General features: G+C 35.3%; 1 protein-coding gene across 1 annotated transcript in view; it reads left to right on the forward strand.

Annotated features, from left to right (window-relative positions):
• Positions 1–19,106, forward strand: part of LOC132758506 (uncharacterized) — a 98,134-nt gene that overhangs the window by 25,239 nt on the left and 53,789 nt on the right. The window contains exon 4 of the mRNA XM_060750188.1: positions 419–459. Within this exon, the coding sequence (XP_060606171.1) occupies positions 419–459 (41 nt within the window). The remainder of the gene's footprint in view (positions 1–418; positions 460–19,106) is intronic.

Raw genomic sequence — 19,106 nt, forward strand, 5'->3', positions numbered from 1 at the left:
GAATGGAAATAGATTGGCCTTTGTGATTATATTACTACGCATTTGAACTCAAACCGTGCATTATTCTACAACAATGCAGTCAGAATTAATATCTATTTCTTATTTGAACATTATGGAAATTATTCATTCTTGGTGAAAACAGGAAGTGTAACTAGACCCCCCTATTGAAGTTTTTTAAAAAAGGAAAAATCTTCTTTTTAAAGATATGTTTAAACTTTTATTTGTGTGCTTTTAAAAAAAGTCAAATACTTGAGCGCTGTCCCACCCAGTGGTGGCTCTTGTTGTGATCTTTGTATCATAGTTATGCTCTGTACTTGCATAAACATGCTTTTATCAAGTGATTTGTATTATTTAGTGGGTATATCTTTTCAACTCATTTGAATGTTTTTTTCACTTTGTGTGTTTATATTTCTTATAGGTCTGGTACAGGTGATGAAGACTCTGATGATGAAGATGAAGGTAATAATTATCTTCCAGTTTTAAGCTTCTAAATCCTAATTAAGAGATTGGCAATTTTGGAAGACAGGTGTTTGTGTGGTCAAGCACCAAACAGGTGGTTTCATGTCATTAAAGAAGTGAAATTGTAATGAAACTTTATACATATCAAGCTTAAGTGGAAATCTAGTTTAGGATTGCTTTTTTACCCACTAGATCATCATTACTGAAAATAGAAAAAAATGGTGTCTAGACTAGAGTTATGAATGATATATTCTAAACAAACTTGATACAAAGCATTATAATATGGAGACTTTGCTTGGATTTTAGTCCCTCAAGGGGCAATGCCACAGTTACTATGTGGGCCTGTCCCACAAAGTCATGGTCATCACTGTAAAACAAAAATATAACACCCAAGCATAAATAACTTAGCACAAGTGTTTCTCTATCTATTTGAAGTTAAATAAGAAAAATATTTCAAGAAAATAAACATAGAAAACATATTACAGCTTTTAATACAGAGGTATGCATATGTGGCCAATAATGCTTCAGTGCTGAGTGAGTCCTTTAGTCATGTTTAAAAAATAAAGGCTATGAAAAATAACAGAATGTTTTGTGAACTTTAAATATCAAGTGTTATAAGAATATTTATTTAAAGTTACGGTGAAAATAAAAAGGAATACTAGTAGTAAAGCTACCATAAACAGCCAAGAACATTGAAAACAGTAGTAAACATCAAACAGTTCTCAGTATCTCAGAAAGTTTAGGTAAACACAATTGTCTTTGCTAAGAATTTCAAAAGACATTTTATGTGTGTCTCCCAGTAGTAGTTTGCTTGACACCAGGCTGTAAACTTAACAGTGACAGAAACATATTAATATAACAAAGCGTAGTCCTGACGTTGGAACATAGGCTCCATTGCTTTACAATGTAGTCTTAAAGTTTGTTCTGTGTAAACAAACAAAACAATATAATATATATGATTTTTTTGCATGTGCCCTCAGCCATGGTATATTTACCAAACATATTGGGGGCGGGGCAATAGGAATTACTTTGTCATGTCCTGTCCCATCTTGGGAAGACATAGTGATAATAATTTAAAACTTGGCATATCAAGCAATATCGCAATTGCAAAGTTGACATTTTCACTATTTCAGTTGCAGATATAAACATTAGAATATTAGTTTTATGACTTCTTGCTCAAGTTCCAATAAAGGTCACCAAGCCTAGAAACCTTGTTCACATTCTAGAGGTAATATTTTCAGCCAAAATATTCTGCACATTTGTCAGAATGGTTGTTTTGATGATTTCTAGCTCTAGTTTAAACACAAATAATGCAGGTCAAAAGCAAGTTCACAGAGACCAAAAAAATTCTTATTATTATAAAGGTCATATTTTTGCCCAAATATCCTGAAATTGGACAGAAAGGTTGTTTGTATGATTTCTAGCTCAAGTTCACATATGGGTCATCTAGGGTAAAAGAGGCAACACAGCCAAAAGCCTTGTTAACACTACAGATGTATTTCTTTTCAACCAAAATATCCTTGATATCTGTTAGAAGATTGAGTTAATAATTTTTATGCTCCCTGAAGGTAAAGCATATAGTCACCGCCTTGTCTGTCCGTCCTTCTGTCTGCTGCCTTGTCTGTCCGTCCGTCTGTCTGTCCTGTCCGTACAAACCCAGAGGTACTTGTGTGACTTAGAAAAATGGATAACGGTACATTTCCTTTGATCCTTTTCATTCCGTTTTCACTTGTGTGTCTTTTTTTAGCTCACCTGTCACAAAGTGACAGGGTGACATTTTGTGATGGCTTTTCGTCCGGCGTCCGTCCGTCGTCCGTCGTCCGTAAACTTTTGCTTCAAATGACATTTCCTCATAAACCACTAAGCCAATTTCATCCAAACTTCTCAGGAATGTTCCTTTGATGGTCACCTTTAAAAATTGTTCAAAGAATTTAATTCCATGCAGAACTCTGGTTGCCATGGCAACCGAAAGAAAAAACTTTAAATATCTTCTTTTAAAGAACCAAAAGAGCTAGAGGTTAGATATTTGGCATGAATTATTTTCTAATGAGTGTCTACCAAGTTTGTTCAAATAAAATCCCTGGGGTTAAAATTGGCCCCGCCCCCAAGGGTAATTGATTTTCCCTATATGCATATAGTAAAATCTTAATAAAAACTTCTTTTAAAGAACACAAAGAGCTAGAGCTTAGATATTTGGCATGAAACATCTTCTAATGAGTGTCTATAAAGTTGTTCAAATAAAAGCCCTTGGGTCAAAATTGGCCCCGCCCCAGGGGGGTCATTGATTTTCCCTATATGCATATAGTAAAAACTTAAATATCTTCTTTTAAAGAACCCAAAGAGCTAGAGCTTAGATATTTGGCATGAAACATCTTCTAGTAAGTGTCTACCAAGTTTGTTCAAATTAATGCCCTGGGGTCAAAATTGGCCCTGCCCCAGGGGGTCATTGATTTTGTCCCTATATGCATATAGTAAAAACTTAAAATATCTTCTTATAAAGAACCCAAAGAGCTAGAGCTAAGATATTTAGCTTGGAAATTCTTCTAATGAGTGTCTACCAAGTTTGTTCAAATAAAAGCCCCGGGGTCAAAATTGGCCCCGCCCCAGGGGGTTATTAATTTTGCTATATGCATATAGTAAAAATTTAAAAAATCTTCTTTTAAAGAACTCAAAGAGCTAGAGCTAAGATAATTAGCATGAAACATGTTCTAATGGGTGTCTACCAAGTTTGTTCAAATAAAAGTCCTGGGGTCAAAATTGGCCCCGCCCCGGGGGGTCATTGATTTTCCTTATATGTGTATAGCAAAAATTAAAAAAATCTTCTTTGAAAAAACTCAAATAGCTAGAGTTGAGATATTAAGCATGAAACATCTTCTAGTGAGTGTCTACAAAGTTTGTTCAAATAAAAAGCCCTGGGGTCAAAATTGGCCCTGCCCCGGGGGCATTGATTTTCCTTATATGTGTAAAGCAAAAATTTAAAAATCTTCTTTTAAAAAACCCAAATAGCTATAGTTTAGATATTAAGCATAAAACATCTTCTAGTTAGTGTCTACAAAGATTGTTCAAATAAATGTCATGGGGTCAAAACTGGCCCTGCCCCAGGGGTGTCATTGTTTTTAACTATATGTGTATAGTAAAAACTTAAAAAATCTTCTTTTAAAAAACCCAATGAGTTAGAGCTTAGATGGTTAGAGAAGGGGCTATATACAGGTGAGCGACCTCTGTTGTTAAGGTATTTACTACAAACATCAAATATATATTTGTTATTATTACACACATGTTGTGTGACAAGGTCTATAACTTTAGTGTATTATTTCCAGAATTTTCCCCCTTGAACTTAGAATTTATGTTAACAACAATAACTTCTTGTCATAACTTTCTTTTATAATTTTGTATTCCTTACTGCGTCCAGTATTTAATAAGTAGTCGAGCTCCTGTGACAGCTCTTGTTATACTTTGAACTTTGTCTGGAACATAACTCTAAAATTATAAGAGATATCAACATGAAACTTTGTAGGTAGATAGATCTCATTGGATGAAAGTGCAGAGCAAAAGAACCATTACTCTGCTCAGCCCTGTTTTTATGCTCCCCGAAAATTTTCAGGGGAGCATATAGTCGCTGGGTTGTCTGTCCGTCCGTCAGTCTGTCCGTACAAACCCAGACGTACTTGTGTGACTTGGAGAACAATGGATAACAGTAAATTCTCTTTGATCCTATTCATTCCGTTTTTACTTGTGTGTCATTTTTTGGCCGGGTTGCACTGGTGCAAATCCGGGTTATAGTATGGTGAATGTTGGGCGGCAGGCGGACGGGCCGTCGCTTTCAGGGAAAAAACTTTCGTAACAGTTTTTTCAGCAACTACTTATCACAGCCTCTTGATATTTGGCATACAGCATTAACATGTGGTCCCATACCGTGGATTCAGGTCTGTCGCTCATCCACTTCCTGTTTGCCGACTTAGTTAGATTTTCTACATTAATGCTCAATGGTAGGAAATTTTCGTAACAGTTTTCTCAGCAACATTTGGAATACAGCATCAACACATGGTCTCATATAGTGGGATTCGATTGCAGGTCTGTCGCTCATCCACTTACTGTTTGCCGACTTAGTTAAATTGTCAACATTAATGGTCAATAGTAAGAAATGTTCGTAACAGTTTTCTCAGCAACTACTTATCACAGCCTTTTGATATTTGGTATACAGCATAAACACATGGTCCCATACATTGGGATTTGATTATAGGTCCGTCGCTCATCCATTTTGTGTTTGCCAACTTAGTTAAATTTTCGACATTAATGCTCAATGGTAGGAAATTTTTGTAACAGTTTCTTCATTAACTACTTATCACAGCCTTTTGATATTTGGTATACAGCATTAACACATGGTCCCATACCGTGGGATTTGAAACTTGAAATTTTATAAGCTCACCTGGGCAATGCTCAGGGTGATCTATTGTGATGGCCCTGTGTCCGTCGTGCGTCGTCGTGCGTCGGGCGTCGTCAAGTTTTGAACATTAACAACATCTCCTCTGAAACCAATGACTGCACATCAACCAAACTTTACAGAAATGATCCTTGGGTGGTCCCCTTTCAAAGTTGTTCAAATGGTTCCAGTCTGTTGCATATGTAGGACATAGGGCCAGAAAAGGATTTCAAAAAACACAAAATTAAAAAATCTTCTTGTCTGAAAGTACATGGGCCAGAGCTTTGATTTTTGGAATATGGTATCATCTATGGGTCCTCTACAAAAGTTGTTCAAATTTTGTCCCTAGTGTCAAAATTGGCCCCGCCCCGGGGTGTCATAGGTTTTTCCTTATACAAAATGTATGTATATAGTAAAATCTAAAAAAAATCTTCTTCTCTGATTTGGCAAAGGCTACAGATTAGATATTTGGCATGAAACATTGTGTAGTAGACCTCTATCAAGATTGTACAAATAATGGCCCTAGGGTCAAAATTGGCCCCGCCCGGGGGGTCATTGATTTTCATTACATACATATAGTGAAAACTTGAAAAATCTTCTGGTCTGAAAGTAAATGCCCTAGAGCTTTGATATTTGGTCTATGGTATCATCTGAAGGTCCAATACCAAAGTTGTACAAATTTTTGTCCCTAGTGTCAAAATTTGCCCCACACCGTGGGTCATAGGTTTTTCCTTATATGTATATTGTAAAACCTAAAAAAATCTACTTTTAATTTTTATTATTTAATATTTAATTAACTTTCAAGTTTGTTCAAACAAAAGCCCTGGGGCTTAAACTGGCCCCGCTCTGGGGGCCTATATATAGGTGAGCGACTTCAGGGCCATCATGGCCCTCTTGTTTAATTAAACGCCTGTTTCTATTTAACAATATTCAACGGCGTTGTACAGTACATATAAATAATAAGAATAAAATTGTGAATGCATAAGAGTATGTGGATCAACCTCAAATGAAATAAAAGCTTTTACATACAATTCCAATGAACATATTTTTATGCCCCCGCCATATAATGGCAGGGGCATATAGTGTTACCCTGTTCCGTCATTCTGTCATTCCGTCATTCCGTCCTTCCGTCATCATCAGTTTCCGTTCATTATCTTAATAACCGTTGCACATATTGCAGTCAAATTTGACATATAGATATGTCATGAGAAAATACAGGTCAAGTTCGAAATTGGTCATGGTTCAATGATTTTTTGCAGAGTTATGCCCCTTTTACTTTGAAAATAATATGAAATTTTCAGTTTCCATTCATTATCTCCCCAACGGTACAACACCTTCGACTCAAACTTGACATATGGATATATCATGAGAAAATACAGGTCAAGTTCAAATTTGGTCATGGTTCGATGATTTTTGGCAGAGTTATGCCCCTTTTACTTTGAAAATAATATGAAATTTTCAGTTTCTGTGCATTTACTCCCCAATGGTACAACACATGCAACTCAAACTTGACATATGGATACGTCAAAGGATGTGCAGGTCAATTTCAAATTTGGTCATGGTTCAATGATTTTTGGCAGAGTTATGCCCCTTTCACTTTGAAAATAATATGAAATTTTTAGTTTCCATTCATTATCTCCCCAATGATACAACACATTCAACTCAAACTTGACATATGGATATGTCATGAGAAAATACAGGTCATTGTCAAATTTGGTCATGGTTCAATGATTTTTGGCAGAGTTATGCCCCTTTTACTTTGAAAATAATATGAATATTTCAGTTTCCGTTTATTATCTCCCCAATGGTACAACACATGCAACTCAAACTTGACATATGGATACGTCAAAGGAATGTGCAGGTCAAGTTCAAATTTGGTCATGGTTCAAGGATTTTTGGCAGAGTTATGTCCTTTCACTTTGAAAATAATATGAAATTTTTAGTTTCCATTCATTATCTCCCCAATAGTACAACACATTCAACCCAAACTTGACATATGGATATGTCATGAGAAAATACAGGTCAAGGTCAAATTTGGTCATGGTTCAATTATTTTTGGCAGAATTATGCCCCTTTCACTTTGAAAATAATATAAAAAATTTCAGTTTCCGTTTATTATCTCCCCAACAGTTTTACACATTCAACTCAAATTTGACATATGGATATGATTTTGGAATGCGCAGGCCATGTTCGAATTTGGTCATGGTTCAATGATTTTGGCAGAGTAATATGCCCCTTTCACTTTGAAAATGATATGAAATTTACAGTTTCCGTTTATTATCAACCCAACAGTGTTACATATTCAACTCAAAATTGACATATGGATATGTCAAAGGAATGTGCAGGTCAAGTTGGAATTTGGTCATGGTTCGATGATTTTTGGCAGAGTTTTGTCCCTTTCACTTTGAAAATAATATAGATACATCTTAGGAATAAGCAGTTTAAGTTTGAATTTGGTCGTGGTTCAATGATTTTGGACAAACTTATCTTTCCTGAATGTTGGAAAAATTTTGAACTTTCAGTTTCAGCACTCATACTTTTGTGGAAATGTATATAGCCATTATTTTGGCTACAAATATGCAATATGCTATTTTCAAAAGGTTAAGACTAATTTCAGTGCCTTGAACATTGTATAAAAATGGTTTGTGCTAACATTGAAAAGTTTAAAGGGCTTTGAACTTAGAATGAAAAAAATAATTTGTACAAACAAATTTGGAACTAAATATTATAACATTTGAAATTTTGGCTGCATGCGGGGGCATCCGTGGCATGATGACACATTCTAGTTTTAAAAATTGCAGAGACCATAAAATGATAAAACCGATTGAAATAAACTATACATGGAGCATGAGATAAGATTATTTACATACATGTAACTTGATTACAAATAGATTAAAAAGAATAAAACATTCATTTATATTGCACATTCATCACACTGTCAGTCATCAGTTATACGTTACTCATGTTTATCTCATTTCAGATTTTAAAATAGTGAATCAAACTTTCTGAAAAAATGTGTTTTAAGATTTCTCTTAAATACGTCAATATTATTAGCTTGTTTCAACTTTTTGGACCAATAGTTCCGAAACTTCTGTCACTAAATGTTTTTCTTTTATTGAATGGAATAACGAAGCAGTTCTCAGAGGTTTTAGCTGAACATAGTCGGGTATTTGGTACTTGTTTGGTTAGGAGTTTAGAAAGGTATTTTTGAGCATGACCGATTGAACAATTGTATACAAAAGTCAAAATTTAAATCCGATTCTAGATTTGATTGGCAACCAGTGAAGGTCGAACAATGCTTGCCTTGAACTGTAAAATTTCTTTTGTTGTAGACCTAACTTAGCGCACATGTTTTGAATATGTTGCAATTTTTTCAATTCAAAATCGGATACACCATAAAGAATGACATTGCAATAATCCAAGTGTGACATTACGAGTGCTATAACTAGTATTTCAGCTGCTTCTTTGGTGAGGTATTTTTTGACACATTTATTCTAAGATAGTTTAACATTGCAGTACGGCACTTTCGTTTGACATGTTCCTTGAAATGTAGTGTTTGGTCTAGAAATGCGCCTAAATATCTAATGGACTCCTCGGAGTTGATCTTATCTCCGTTAATACAAATGGATTTTTGGTGACACTTTTCGAGTTGTTGAGCACTTCCGAATGTTATGAATTCTGTTTTCTATGAGTTCATCTTGTGTTTTTTAGCATTGTTGATATCAATCGCACCATTTTCTAATTCAGCGATTGCAGAAATTTCACTAATTTCTTCAGTCGGTTTAAAACGTTTGGTTGCAGTATGGTCATCAGCGAATCCATACACCGATAATCCAGATGGAATCACGTCAAACAAGGTTCCCGCATAGGTTAGGTAGAGCCAAGGCCCTAAACAACTACCCTGGGGGACACTGCACTCTAGATGCCGTGGAGCTGAGACCGCCGAGTTGACACACACGCGACAGCCCCTCGGACGAAGGTATGAATCAAGCCAGCTGAGCACTGAACAGCTCACGCCGTACTGCTTCTGTAGTACGTCGAGGAGTACATCATGATCCACAGTGTGGAACGCGGCATTGAGATCAATCGCAATTAGCGCTGTAACTTCTTGTTTTTCCATGGCTGCCAACAGATTATTAACTAATCGCAGTAGAGCAGATTCACTGGAGTGGTATTTTCTGTAGGCGGATTGGTTTGTAGGAAGTGAGTCATACTGATCATAAGTTTATTTAGTATTTTCAGAGCTGCTTTTTCAATCAGTTTTGATAAAACGATAGATTAATCACAGGTCTATAATTTGAGAATACAAGTTCAAGTCCAATTTTCTTCAAAAGTGGTCTCACGATAGCCTCTTTCCATTTATTTGGAAATATTCCTTGCTGTAGTGATAAGTTTACCAGTTTTGTTATAATTGGGAGTAGTTCTCCAAGGAATAGTTTTAATATTGCTGTCGGTAATATGTCCAATTCACAAGATTTTGTCTGTAGTTCATTTATCAGCTCTTTAACATTATCATTTGAAAATTCATCAAAGGCAAGAAGAGATGGAACGTTTCTAGTATTTGGCTCGAATTTATCAAATGGTTTCAGGGCATCACGTATTTTCTCTATTTTATTCATGAAAAATGATGCAAAGTGTTCGGAGAGCTCACTGTCACTGTACCCAGGTGGCATTGGGTTTTCTGATTTAGTTCCTGTCAACTCAGATACTAACTGGTACAGTTTCTTGGAATCACCCTTTGTATTAGCTACTTTTTCACTTATTACTTTTGTTTTCTCTTTTTCGAGTTCATAATTGTACTGGTTCCGAGACTTTTTGAATGATTCATATTGTTGTGGTTGACGATATTTTCTCCATATTTTTCAGTTTTCCGAGTCGATGTTTTAAGGGTGAGAATTTCGGGAGTGAACCATGGTTTAGGAGCTCTAATTACTTTTGTTATCTTTTTTTCAGGTGCAAGAGTGTCCAGAACGTGCTTTATTTTAGTTTCAAACTCATTCACGTATAGATAAATATCACTCTGATCTATTGTAATTTCACTGAACTCTTTTCTAACAGATGTCTTGTCCATATTTTTTAAGTTTCTAAATTTGATGACTTACTGATTATGTTTTCTTTTTGAACATTTGCAACACATTTTATTGCTCGATGATCAGACACATAATCACCAGGTTCACATGCCACAATTTCAACCCCATTGACTGTTCCGTAATAACAACGTCAAGAGTATTGCCAGAAACTCGTGTGCCAAAGTTAACATGCTGCACCAAACCCATAGCGAATAATGAGTCTTTAAAATCTGATATCACACTATTTTCTTCATTCAGATGTAAGTTAAAGTCACCCAGTGTTAGAATATTGGAATATTGAGGCATAATCCCTTCCATGAATTGGAAAAAGTCAGAAATAAATTGTGAATTTGTTGACATGGATGGTGGTCTATAAATGCCAATTACATGCATTGTAATGTTTTTGAATACAAGTTGCCAAATACCAAATTCGAAACAATTTGTCACTCCAGATTTCAATTTCCTCATATTCACAACGGTACGACAGGTCAAAGCAATCCCACCGCCGATTCGGTTCTTTCGATTGGCTACACTTATTTTATAACCGTTTTGATTAAGGTCACTAGTTTCATATTCATGCTGATTTTCGTCCGCATACCAAGTTTCAGTGAGGAGGGCAAAATCAAGTTTCTGTTCTCGTAGTATCTGACCAACACGAACATACTTGTTTCGAACTGAATGACAATTAAGAGTTATGAAAGATACTTTTTCATTGAATCTGTTATTCAGTGTATTGCATTTCTTTGGATATATGAGATTACGTGAGTTAATTCCATTTTGCTTTGTTAGAGGTTTTGATTGTCCACCCCTCTTTCTTTTCCTTTTTTTCCAGCTGGGGGCTATATCCAATTTATTTATTGTATAGAACACAGATTGATCAGGTTTATAATATCTCCAGTGGTTTGTGACATTTAATCCAATGTTCAATAATTGATCACGGCCGTAGGCAATTTTGTTTGTTGAAATATTTTTGGTTTGTTAAATGTCTACTCCATTATGATGTAAAAATTGTCCAAAATATTCAGTTGAAGTATGTGTAGCCCGTTCAATCAATGACACAGCCAATAAATAAACACAAACAAAGATGCACACCGCATTCATTGTCACATATGCACACTTCCAGTCAAATCCAAATAGAAATGAACTAGCAATTAAATATAATCCAAAAGCACAAAATAACACGTATGCTTCATACAGCGACTATATATATAGAAGGGATTCGATTTCAGGTCAGTCGCTCATCCACTTCCTGTTTGCAAATTAAGTTAAATTTTTGACTATAATGGTCAATGGTAGGAAATTTTCGTAACAGTTTTCTCAGCAACTTCATATCACAGCCTTTTGATATTTGGTATACAATATTAACACATGGTCCCATACGGTGGGATTCGATTTCAGGTCTGTCGCTTATCCACTTCCTGTTAATCGACTTAGTTAAATTTTCGACATTAATTAATGGTCAATGGTAGGAAATTTTCGTAACAGTTTTCCCAGCAACAACACTTCACAGCCTTTTGATATTTGGCATACAGCATTGACACGTGGTCCCATACCATGCGATTTGATTTCAGGTCTGTCGCTCATCCACTTCCTGTTAATGGACTTAGTTAAATTTTCGACATTAATGGTCAATGGTAGGAAATTTTCTTAACAGTTTTCTCAGCAACATTTGGAATACAGCATCAACACATGGTCTCATATAGTGGGATTCGATTTCAGGTCTCAGCAACTACACATAACAGCCTCTTGATATTTAACTTAAGGCATTATCACATGGTCCCATATCGTGGGAAGCGATTTCAGGTCTGTCGCTTATCCACTTCCTGTTTATCGACTTAGTTAAATTTTCAACATTAATGGTCAATTGTAGGAAATTTTCGTAACAGTTTTCTCAGCAACTACACATCACAGTCTCTTGATATTTAGCTTACATAATTGACACATGGTCCCATACCGTGGGAATCAATGTCAGGTCTGTCGCTTATCCACTTCCTGTTTATCCACTTAGTTAAAATTTCGATATTAATGGTCAATAGTAGGAAATTTTCGTAACAGTTTTCACAGCAACTACTTATCACAGCCTCTTAATACTTGGCATACAGCATTGACACATGGTCCCATACTGTCGGATTCGTTTTCCTATCTGTCGCTCATCCACTTCCTGTTTATCAACTTAGTTAAATTTTCGACATTAATGGTCAATGGTAGGAAAATTTCGTAACAGTCTTCTCAGCAACTACACATCACAGCCTCTTGATATTTGGCTTACAGCATTGACACATGATCCCATATCGTGGGAATCGATTTCAGGTCTGTCGCTTATCCACTTCCTGTTTATCGACTTAGTTAAATTTTCGTTATTAATGGTCAATGGTAGGAAATTTTCTTAACAGTTTTCTCAGCAACTACTAATGACAACCTCGTGTTATTTGGCATACAGCATTTACATGTAATCCCATACCGTGGGATCTGATGTCAGGTCTGTTGCTTATCCATTTCCTTTTTCTGACTTAGTTAAAATTTCGACATTTTCGTAATAGTTGTCTCAGCAACTACTTATCACAGCCCCTTGATATTTGGCTTACATCATTGACTAGTAGTTCCATACCTTGGGATTTTATTTCAGGTTTGTTGGTCATCCACTTCCTGTTTACCGACTTAGTTAAATTTTCGACATAAATGGTCAGTGGTAAATTTTTTTTATAACATCACAGCATCATGATATTTATATCATATACAAATTTAACAGGGCCTTTGCTGTCTTTGACCCATTTTTAAGCCTTGTGTGACTAAAATGGCCAAAAAGGTCAAAGGAAAAGTAACATAAGTACCATTTTGTTAGTCCGTCCGTCCGTACGTACGTGCGTCCCGAATTCGTGTCCGGCCCATATCTTTGTTATTTGAAGTCGGATTTTAAAACTATTTCACAAAATGATCATCATATTGAGACGAATTGTTGCACGCAACATTTGGGTGGCTACCTTGAAGGTCAAGGTCACACCATGACCTTGAAGCAAAATCGTGTCCAGCCCATAACTTTGTTATTTGAAGTTGAATTTTACAACTGTTTCACAGCAATGATCACCTTATTAAGACGACGTGTCACGCACAACATTTGGGTCGCTACCATGAAGGTCAAGGTCACAGCATGACCTTGCAGCAAAATCGTAACTGGCCCATAACTTCGTGATTTGAAGATTGATTTTACAACTATATCACAGAAATGATCACCATATTGAGACGACGTGTTGCGCATAACATTTGGGTTGCTACCTTGAAGGTCAAGGTCACAGCATGACCTTGCAGCAAAATTGTGTCCAGCTCATTACTTTGTTATTTGAAGTTTGATTTTGCAACTATTTCACAGAGATTATCACCATATTGAGACCATGTGATGCACGCAAAAATTATGAAGGGTAGAGTTATCATTCTTGCGCACAGCATTCCTCCTCAATAAGATTTATCCACCTATGAAGTTTCATGTTGATATCTGAAAGACTTTTGAGTTTATTAATGCTCCACTTCGGTGAAAAGTTCAGTGTGAAAAATAACAAAGAGCAATAACTAAAAAATTATGAAGGGTAGAGTTATCATTCTTGTGCACAGCATTCCTCCTCAATAAGATTTATCCACCTATGAAGTTTCATGTTGATATCTGAAAGACTTTTGAGTTTATTAATGCTCCACTTCGGTGAAAAGTTCAGTGTGAAAAATAACAAAGAGCAATAACTCAAAAATAATGAAGGGTAGATTTATCATTCTTGTGCACTGCAAACTTCCTGAGTGAGATCTTTCCACCTATGAAGTTTCATGTTGATATCTTAAAGGCTTTTTGAGTGATGCTCTGGACAAAAATTAAGTTTGAAAAATAACAAATGGCAATAACTGAACAAGAGGGCACAGAGGGCCCTGGATCGCTCACGATTAAACGGTCAAAGTGGAGCCCCTTTTTTCCCCCAGAAGAAATATTGAAAATTAAAACAGCGCAAAAAACACCGGATTTACAGTAAATATAAGAAAAAATCAATGGTCCCCGGGTGGGGCCAATTTTGACCCTATGGGTTTTATTTCAACAAAAACATAATAGACATACACTAGTTTTTAGTTGTTTTTTTTAGTTTTACTATATACAATAAAAAAATCAATGAACCCTGGGGCGAGGCCAGTTTTGACCCTATGGCTTTTATTTGAACAAACTTGGTAGACATCCACTAAAGGATGTATGTTTCATGCCAAATATCTAATCAATGGTGCTTTTGAATTGTCACAAGAAGATCTTTTTTATGCGGTGCATATAGCGATTCACCTGTGTGTTTGTGTGTGTGTTATATAGATTATTTAGTGAACTTGAAAAGTCTTCTTGTGAAAAAACCACTTGTCCAATTTCAACCAAACTTGGTAGGAATGATCCTTGGGTGAAGGGCTTCCAAAGTTGTTCATAGAATTTCATTCCATGCAGAAAATCTGGTTGCAATGGCAACCCAAAGGAATTATAAGAATAAATTTAAAAATCTTCTTGTAAAGACCCAAAAATGCCTAGAGCTTAGATATTTTGCATAAGGCATTGTCTGGTAGACCTCTAACAAGATTGTCAAATTAAAGCCTTGGGGGTCAAAATCGGCCCCGCCCCGGGGGTCATTGATTTTCACTATATGTACATATAGTAAAAACTTAAAATACCTTCTTGTAAAGACCCAAAGGGCCTAGAGCTTAGATATTTTGCATAAGGCATTGTCTGGTAGACCCTTTCCAAGATTGTTCAAATTATAGCCTTGGGGGTCAAAATCGGCCCCGCCCCGGGGGTCATTGATTTTCACTATATGTACATATAGTAAAAACTTAAAATACCTTCTTGTAAAGACCCAAAGGGCCTAGAGCTTAGATATTTTGCATAAGGCATTGTCTGTTAGACCCTTTCCAAGATTGTTCAAATTATAGCCTTGGGGGTCAAAATCGGCCCCGCCCCGGGGGTCATTGATTCTCACCATATGTACATATACTTTCTTGTAAAGACCTAAAAGACATAGAGCTTAGATATTTTGCATAAGGCATTATCTGGTAGACCTTTCTCCAGATTGTTCAAATTATAGCCCTGGGGTTTAAATCGGCCCTGCCCCGGGGTCATTGGTTTTCCTTATATGTGTAAAGTAAAAACTTATTGTAAACACTTTAAGAAAAAATTCTTCCTGCAATTTACAAATGCTAGAGGTTAGATATTTTGCATGAATGATTGTGTAGTGAACCTCTGGCAAGATTGTTTAAATTATAGCCCTGGGGTCAAAATTGCCCCAGTCCCGGGGGTCATTGATTTTCAATATATACATATAGTAAACAATCAGCAAATCTTATTGTCTGCTTAAGTACAAGGCTTAGAGCTTTAATAGTTGTTAAATGATATCATCTATAGGTACTCTACCAAAGTTTTTCAAATTTTGCCTCTAGTGTCAAAATTAGCCCCGCCCCGGGGGTCATAGGTTTTCCTTATATGTATATAGTAAAAAATTAAAAAAATCATCTTCTCTAAATTTACAAAGGCTAGAGTTAAAATATTTTGCATGAAACATTGTGTAGTGAACCTCTAGCAAGATTGTACCATTTATAGCCCTGGGGTCAAATGTGGCCCCACCCCCAGGGGTCATTGATTTTCACTATGAACATATAGTAAAAAATTTAAAAAAAATCTTGTCTAAAGGTACAAGGCGTATAGCTTTGATATTTGGTATATAATATCATCTATGGGTCCTCTACTAAAGTTGTTTTAATTATGCCCCTAGTGTTAAAATTGCCCTGCCCCAGAGGCGATAGTTTTCCTTATATGTATAAAGTAAAAACTTTAAAATCTTCTTCTCTGAATTGACAAAGGGAAGAGGTTAAATATATGACATGAGACTTTGCGAAGTGAACCTCTACCAAGATTGTTCAAATTATAGCCGGTTCCGCCCCGGGGGTCATTGATTTTCATTATGTACATATAGTAAAAAAAATAAAAATATTTTTGTCTGAAGGTACAATGCATAGAGCTTTGATGTTTGCTTTATACTATCATCTATAGTTCCAATACAATCATGAATCATGGGATGAGTCTGAAGCTAAAATAAGAAATTACATATCGAATAATCTTGAGATTGACGAAACCACTATTGAGCTTGAACGTGCACATCGCTTGACAAAAAAGTAACCTCTCCTATAATTGTTAAGTTTAACAAATTCAAAGATAAAGATCTTATTCTACAAAAATACCGCCAAGTCCGAAAGTCCAAAGCACGCAGCAGCGATCAACCAGATTATGACGATATTCGAGTATCTGTAGACTTTACATCGCATACTAGGAAAATCAGGTCCAAACTTATTCCGTATATCGACATCTTCAAGAAGCAGAACAAACGATCGTTTATTAGATATGATAAGCTGATTGTGGACGGTGTACCTTATATCTTTGACTTTGACAAGGATGATATTGTTCCCGAGAAATAGGACAGTGACCAAGGTCTGAATAATAAACTGCCACATTTGAATATTGGACATGATGTTACAAATTCTGATTTTGACGTAAATTTTCATGCTATGAAATTAGGTGTTTGGAATATTTCTGGTTTATCATCAAAATTGACTGGAAGAAACGATATTTGTGATTCAACCGATTTTGTTTAGCATTATTGGTTTTGTAGAAACTTGGGCTAAGAATTATGGTGAGTTTTCATTAACTGGGTATACATGTTTTGATGTTATTAGGCCATTAACTAAAAATGCAAAACGAAATTCAGGTGGAATATCTGTTTTTGTAAAAAATATTATATTTCAGTATGCAGAAATTAGACAACTAAGATCCTCTAGTCACAATATTTTATGGATACTTGTTAAATCTAAAGTTAATATTTTTCATAATATGCTATTAGGTTTTGTGTATATTTCTCCAGAAAATTCGTCCATACATTCGATTGAGGCATTGTTTGATATCATCGAAAACGAGCTTGCTATTTTTAAAAGTGACTATCCAGGTCATTCCATTTTTGTTTTAGGTGACTTAAATGCATATACATCCACAAACCCAGATAATATTGCTATGGATGATGAATTTCCATTGTTAAGTGATTAACTTTTTATATTGAAGATACTATTCCGCCACCTAGAGCTAATGCTGATGGTAAATCTATAAATAATTATGGCCAAAAATTGCTTCAGCTTTGTATTGCTACTGGGCTTCGTATATGTAATGGCAGAATCGGTAACGATGCTGACAAAGGTTGTTGTACATGTTATACTGATTATTCTCCTAGTCTTATTGATTATATTTTGTCTGATATGTCATTATCTGATTATGTTTTAGATTTTGATGTTGAAAACCGAATTGAATCTATACACATGCCCATTTACATTAAAATTAAGAGCTCATCACAATTAGAAGATAATCTTTCTGAACAAGTATTTAGTAATGTATCTGAAAATCTATATACTAAACTGAAATGGGATGAAAATAATAAACAACAATACATTGAAAAGTTAATTATAGGTCTTGACTCTATGTATGACTATTTTAATACTGCTTTAGATAATAATGATATACATCTAGCTATACAGAGACTAACAGATTGCTTTTACAATGCTGGATCAAACATAAACAGAAATAATGGTGTTAATAATCTTAATACAAATCAGAAATGTCAAAAATGGTATAATTCTACTTGTAAACGACTTCGTACCAATGTTCTTCAGAGGTTAAGAGAATTTCGTAGATCACGCACTGATAACGCTTTAAACAACTACAAATTAGCTAAATCCGAATATCGAGAAACATGTCGTAAGTGTAAGCTAAGATATGAAGCTAATGAACGATCAAAACTTGTCGCTGCTGCCAATTGTAATAACCCAAACTATTTTTGGAATTATCTAAAGACAAACACAGGCCTTAATCGGGTTAATATAACAACTGAGGAGTGGTATAATTATTTTCATAGTTTATTTAATCCAGTTGTTAACGGTGAGTTTGATGATATCACAAACGACAGTGTAATATTTAATGATATTCTTGATTCCGCAATCTCTCCCTCTGAGGTCAGCTGGGCAATAGGTCAACTCAAATTAGGCAAATCAGCTGGTATTGATGGCATTACAGCTGAGTTTATTAAAGCAGCCTCTGACAGACTTATCCCGATTTTATGTTTGTTATATAATAAGCTATACGATAATGGTGAATTTCCCAACAATTGGTCAATCTCACTTATCACACCTGTACTTAAAAATGGTAACCAAAACGATCCAAGTAATTATCGTGGAATCAGCTTACTACCTGTACTGAGTAAAATATTTACATCTATTTTAATAGAAGGCTTGAGAAATGGTGTGATGCAAACTCTGTATTAGGTGAAGAACAAGGTGGGTTTAGAGTGGTTATAAACACTATAGATAATATATTTGCCTGTGCACTTTTATAACCAAGTATCTACAAAAACCTCAAGGCCGTTTTTATACTTTATTCGTTGATTTTCAAAAAGCATTTGACCGAATTAATAGACAGGCTCTATACAATAAACTATGCTCAAATAATGTTAGTACAAAGTTTTTAAAAATGATCAAATCGTTATATCATGATATTAAAGCAAGAGTTAAATCCCCATCTGGACTAACAGAAAGTTTTGAATGCCCGTTTGGTGTCAGGCAGGGGTGTACGTTATCTCCATTACTATTTTCTCTATTCTTAAATGACCTTAATAATTATGTTAGTGATGGTTGCCATGGTGTCTCATTAGAACTTAAACAAATATTCACTTTACTTTACGCGGACGATTTAGTTCTAATAGCCGAAACAAAAATAGAGCTTCAGAGAATGATTAATCGGTTAAAGTCGTACTGTGAAAATTGGAATCTAAAAATTAATCTTGATAAAACAAAGGTCATTGTCTTTAGGAATGGTGGTTACCTGCGTGCTTATGAAAAATGGTTCTATGGCGTAGAAAATATACAAGTAACGTCTTACTATAAGTATTTAGGAATAGTTTTTTCGTCTAGATTATCATGGTATATGTGTCAAAAAACATTTTCTGAACAAGCAAATAAAGCTATTTTTTCACTTAAATTTAATTTATACAGATTCGGACAACTTCCTGTATCTCTATTGTTAAAAATTTTTGACTCAAAAATACAGCCTATATTGACAT

This window comes from Ruditapes philippinarum, unplaced genomic scaffold (genome assembly GCF_026571515.1).
Source record: "Ruditapes philippinarum isolate M1 unplaced genomic scaffold, ASM2657151v2 ctg1729_1_1_1_1, whole genome shotgun sequence".
Lineage (NCBI taxonomy): Eukaryota > Metazoa > Mollusca > Bivalvia > Venerida > Veneridae > Ruditapes > Ruditapes philippinarum.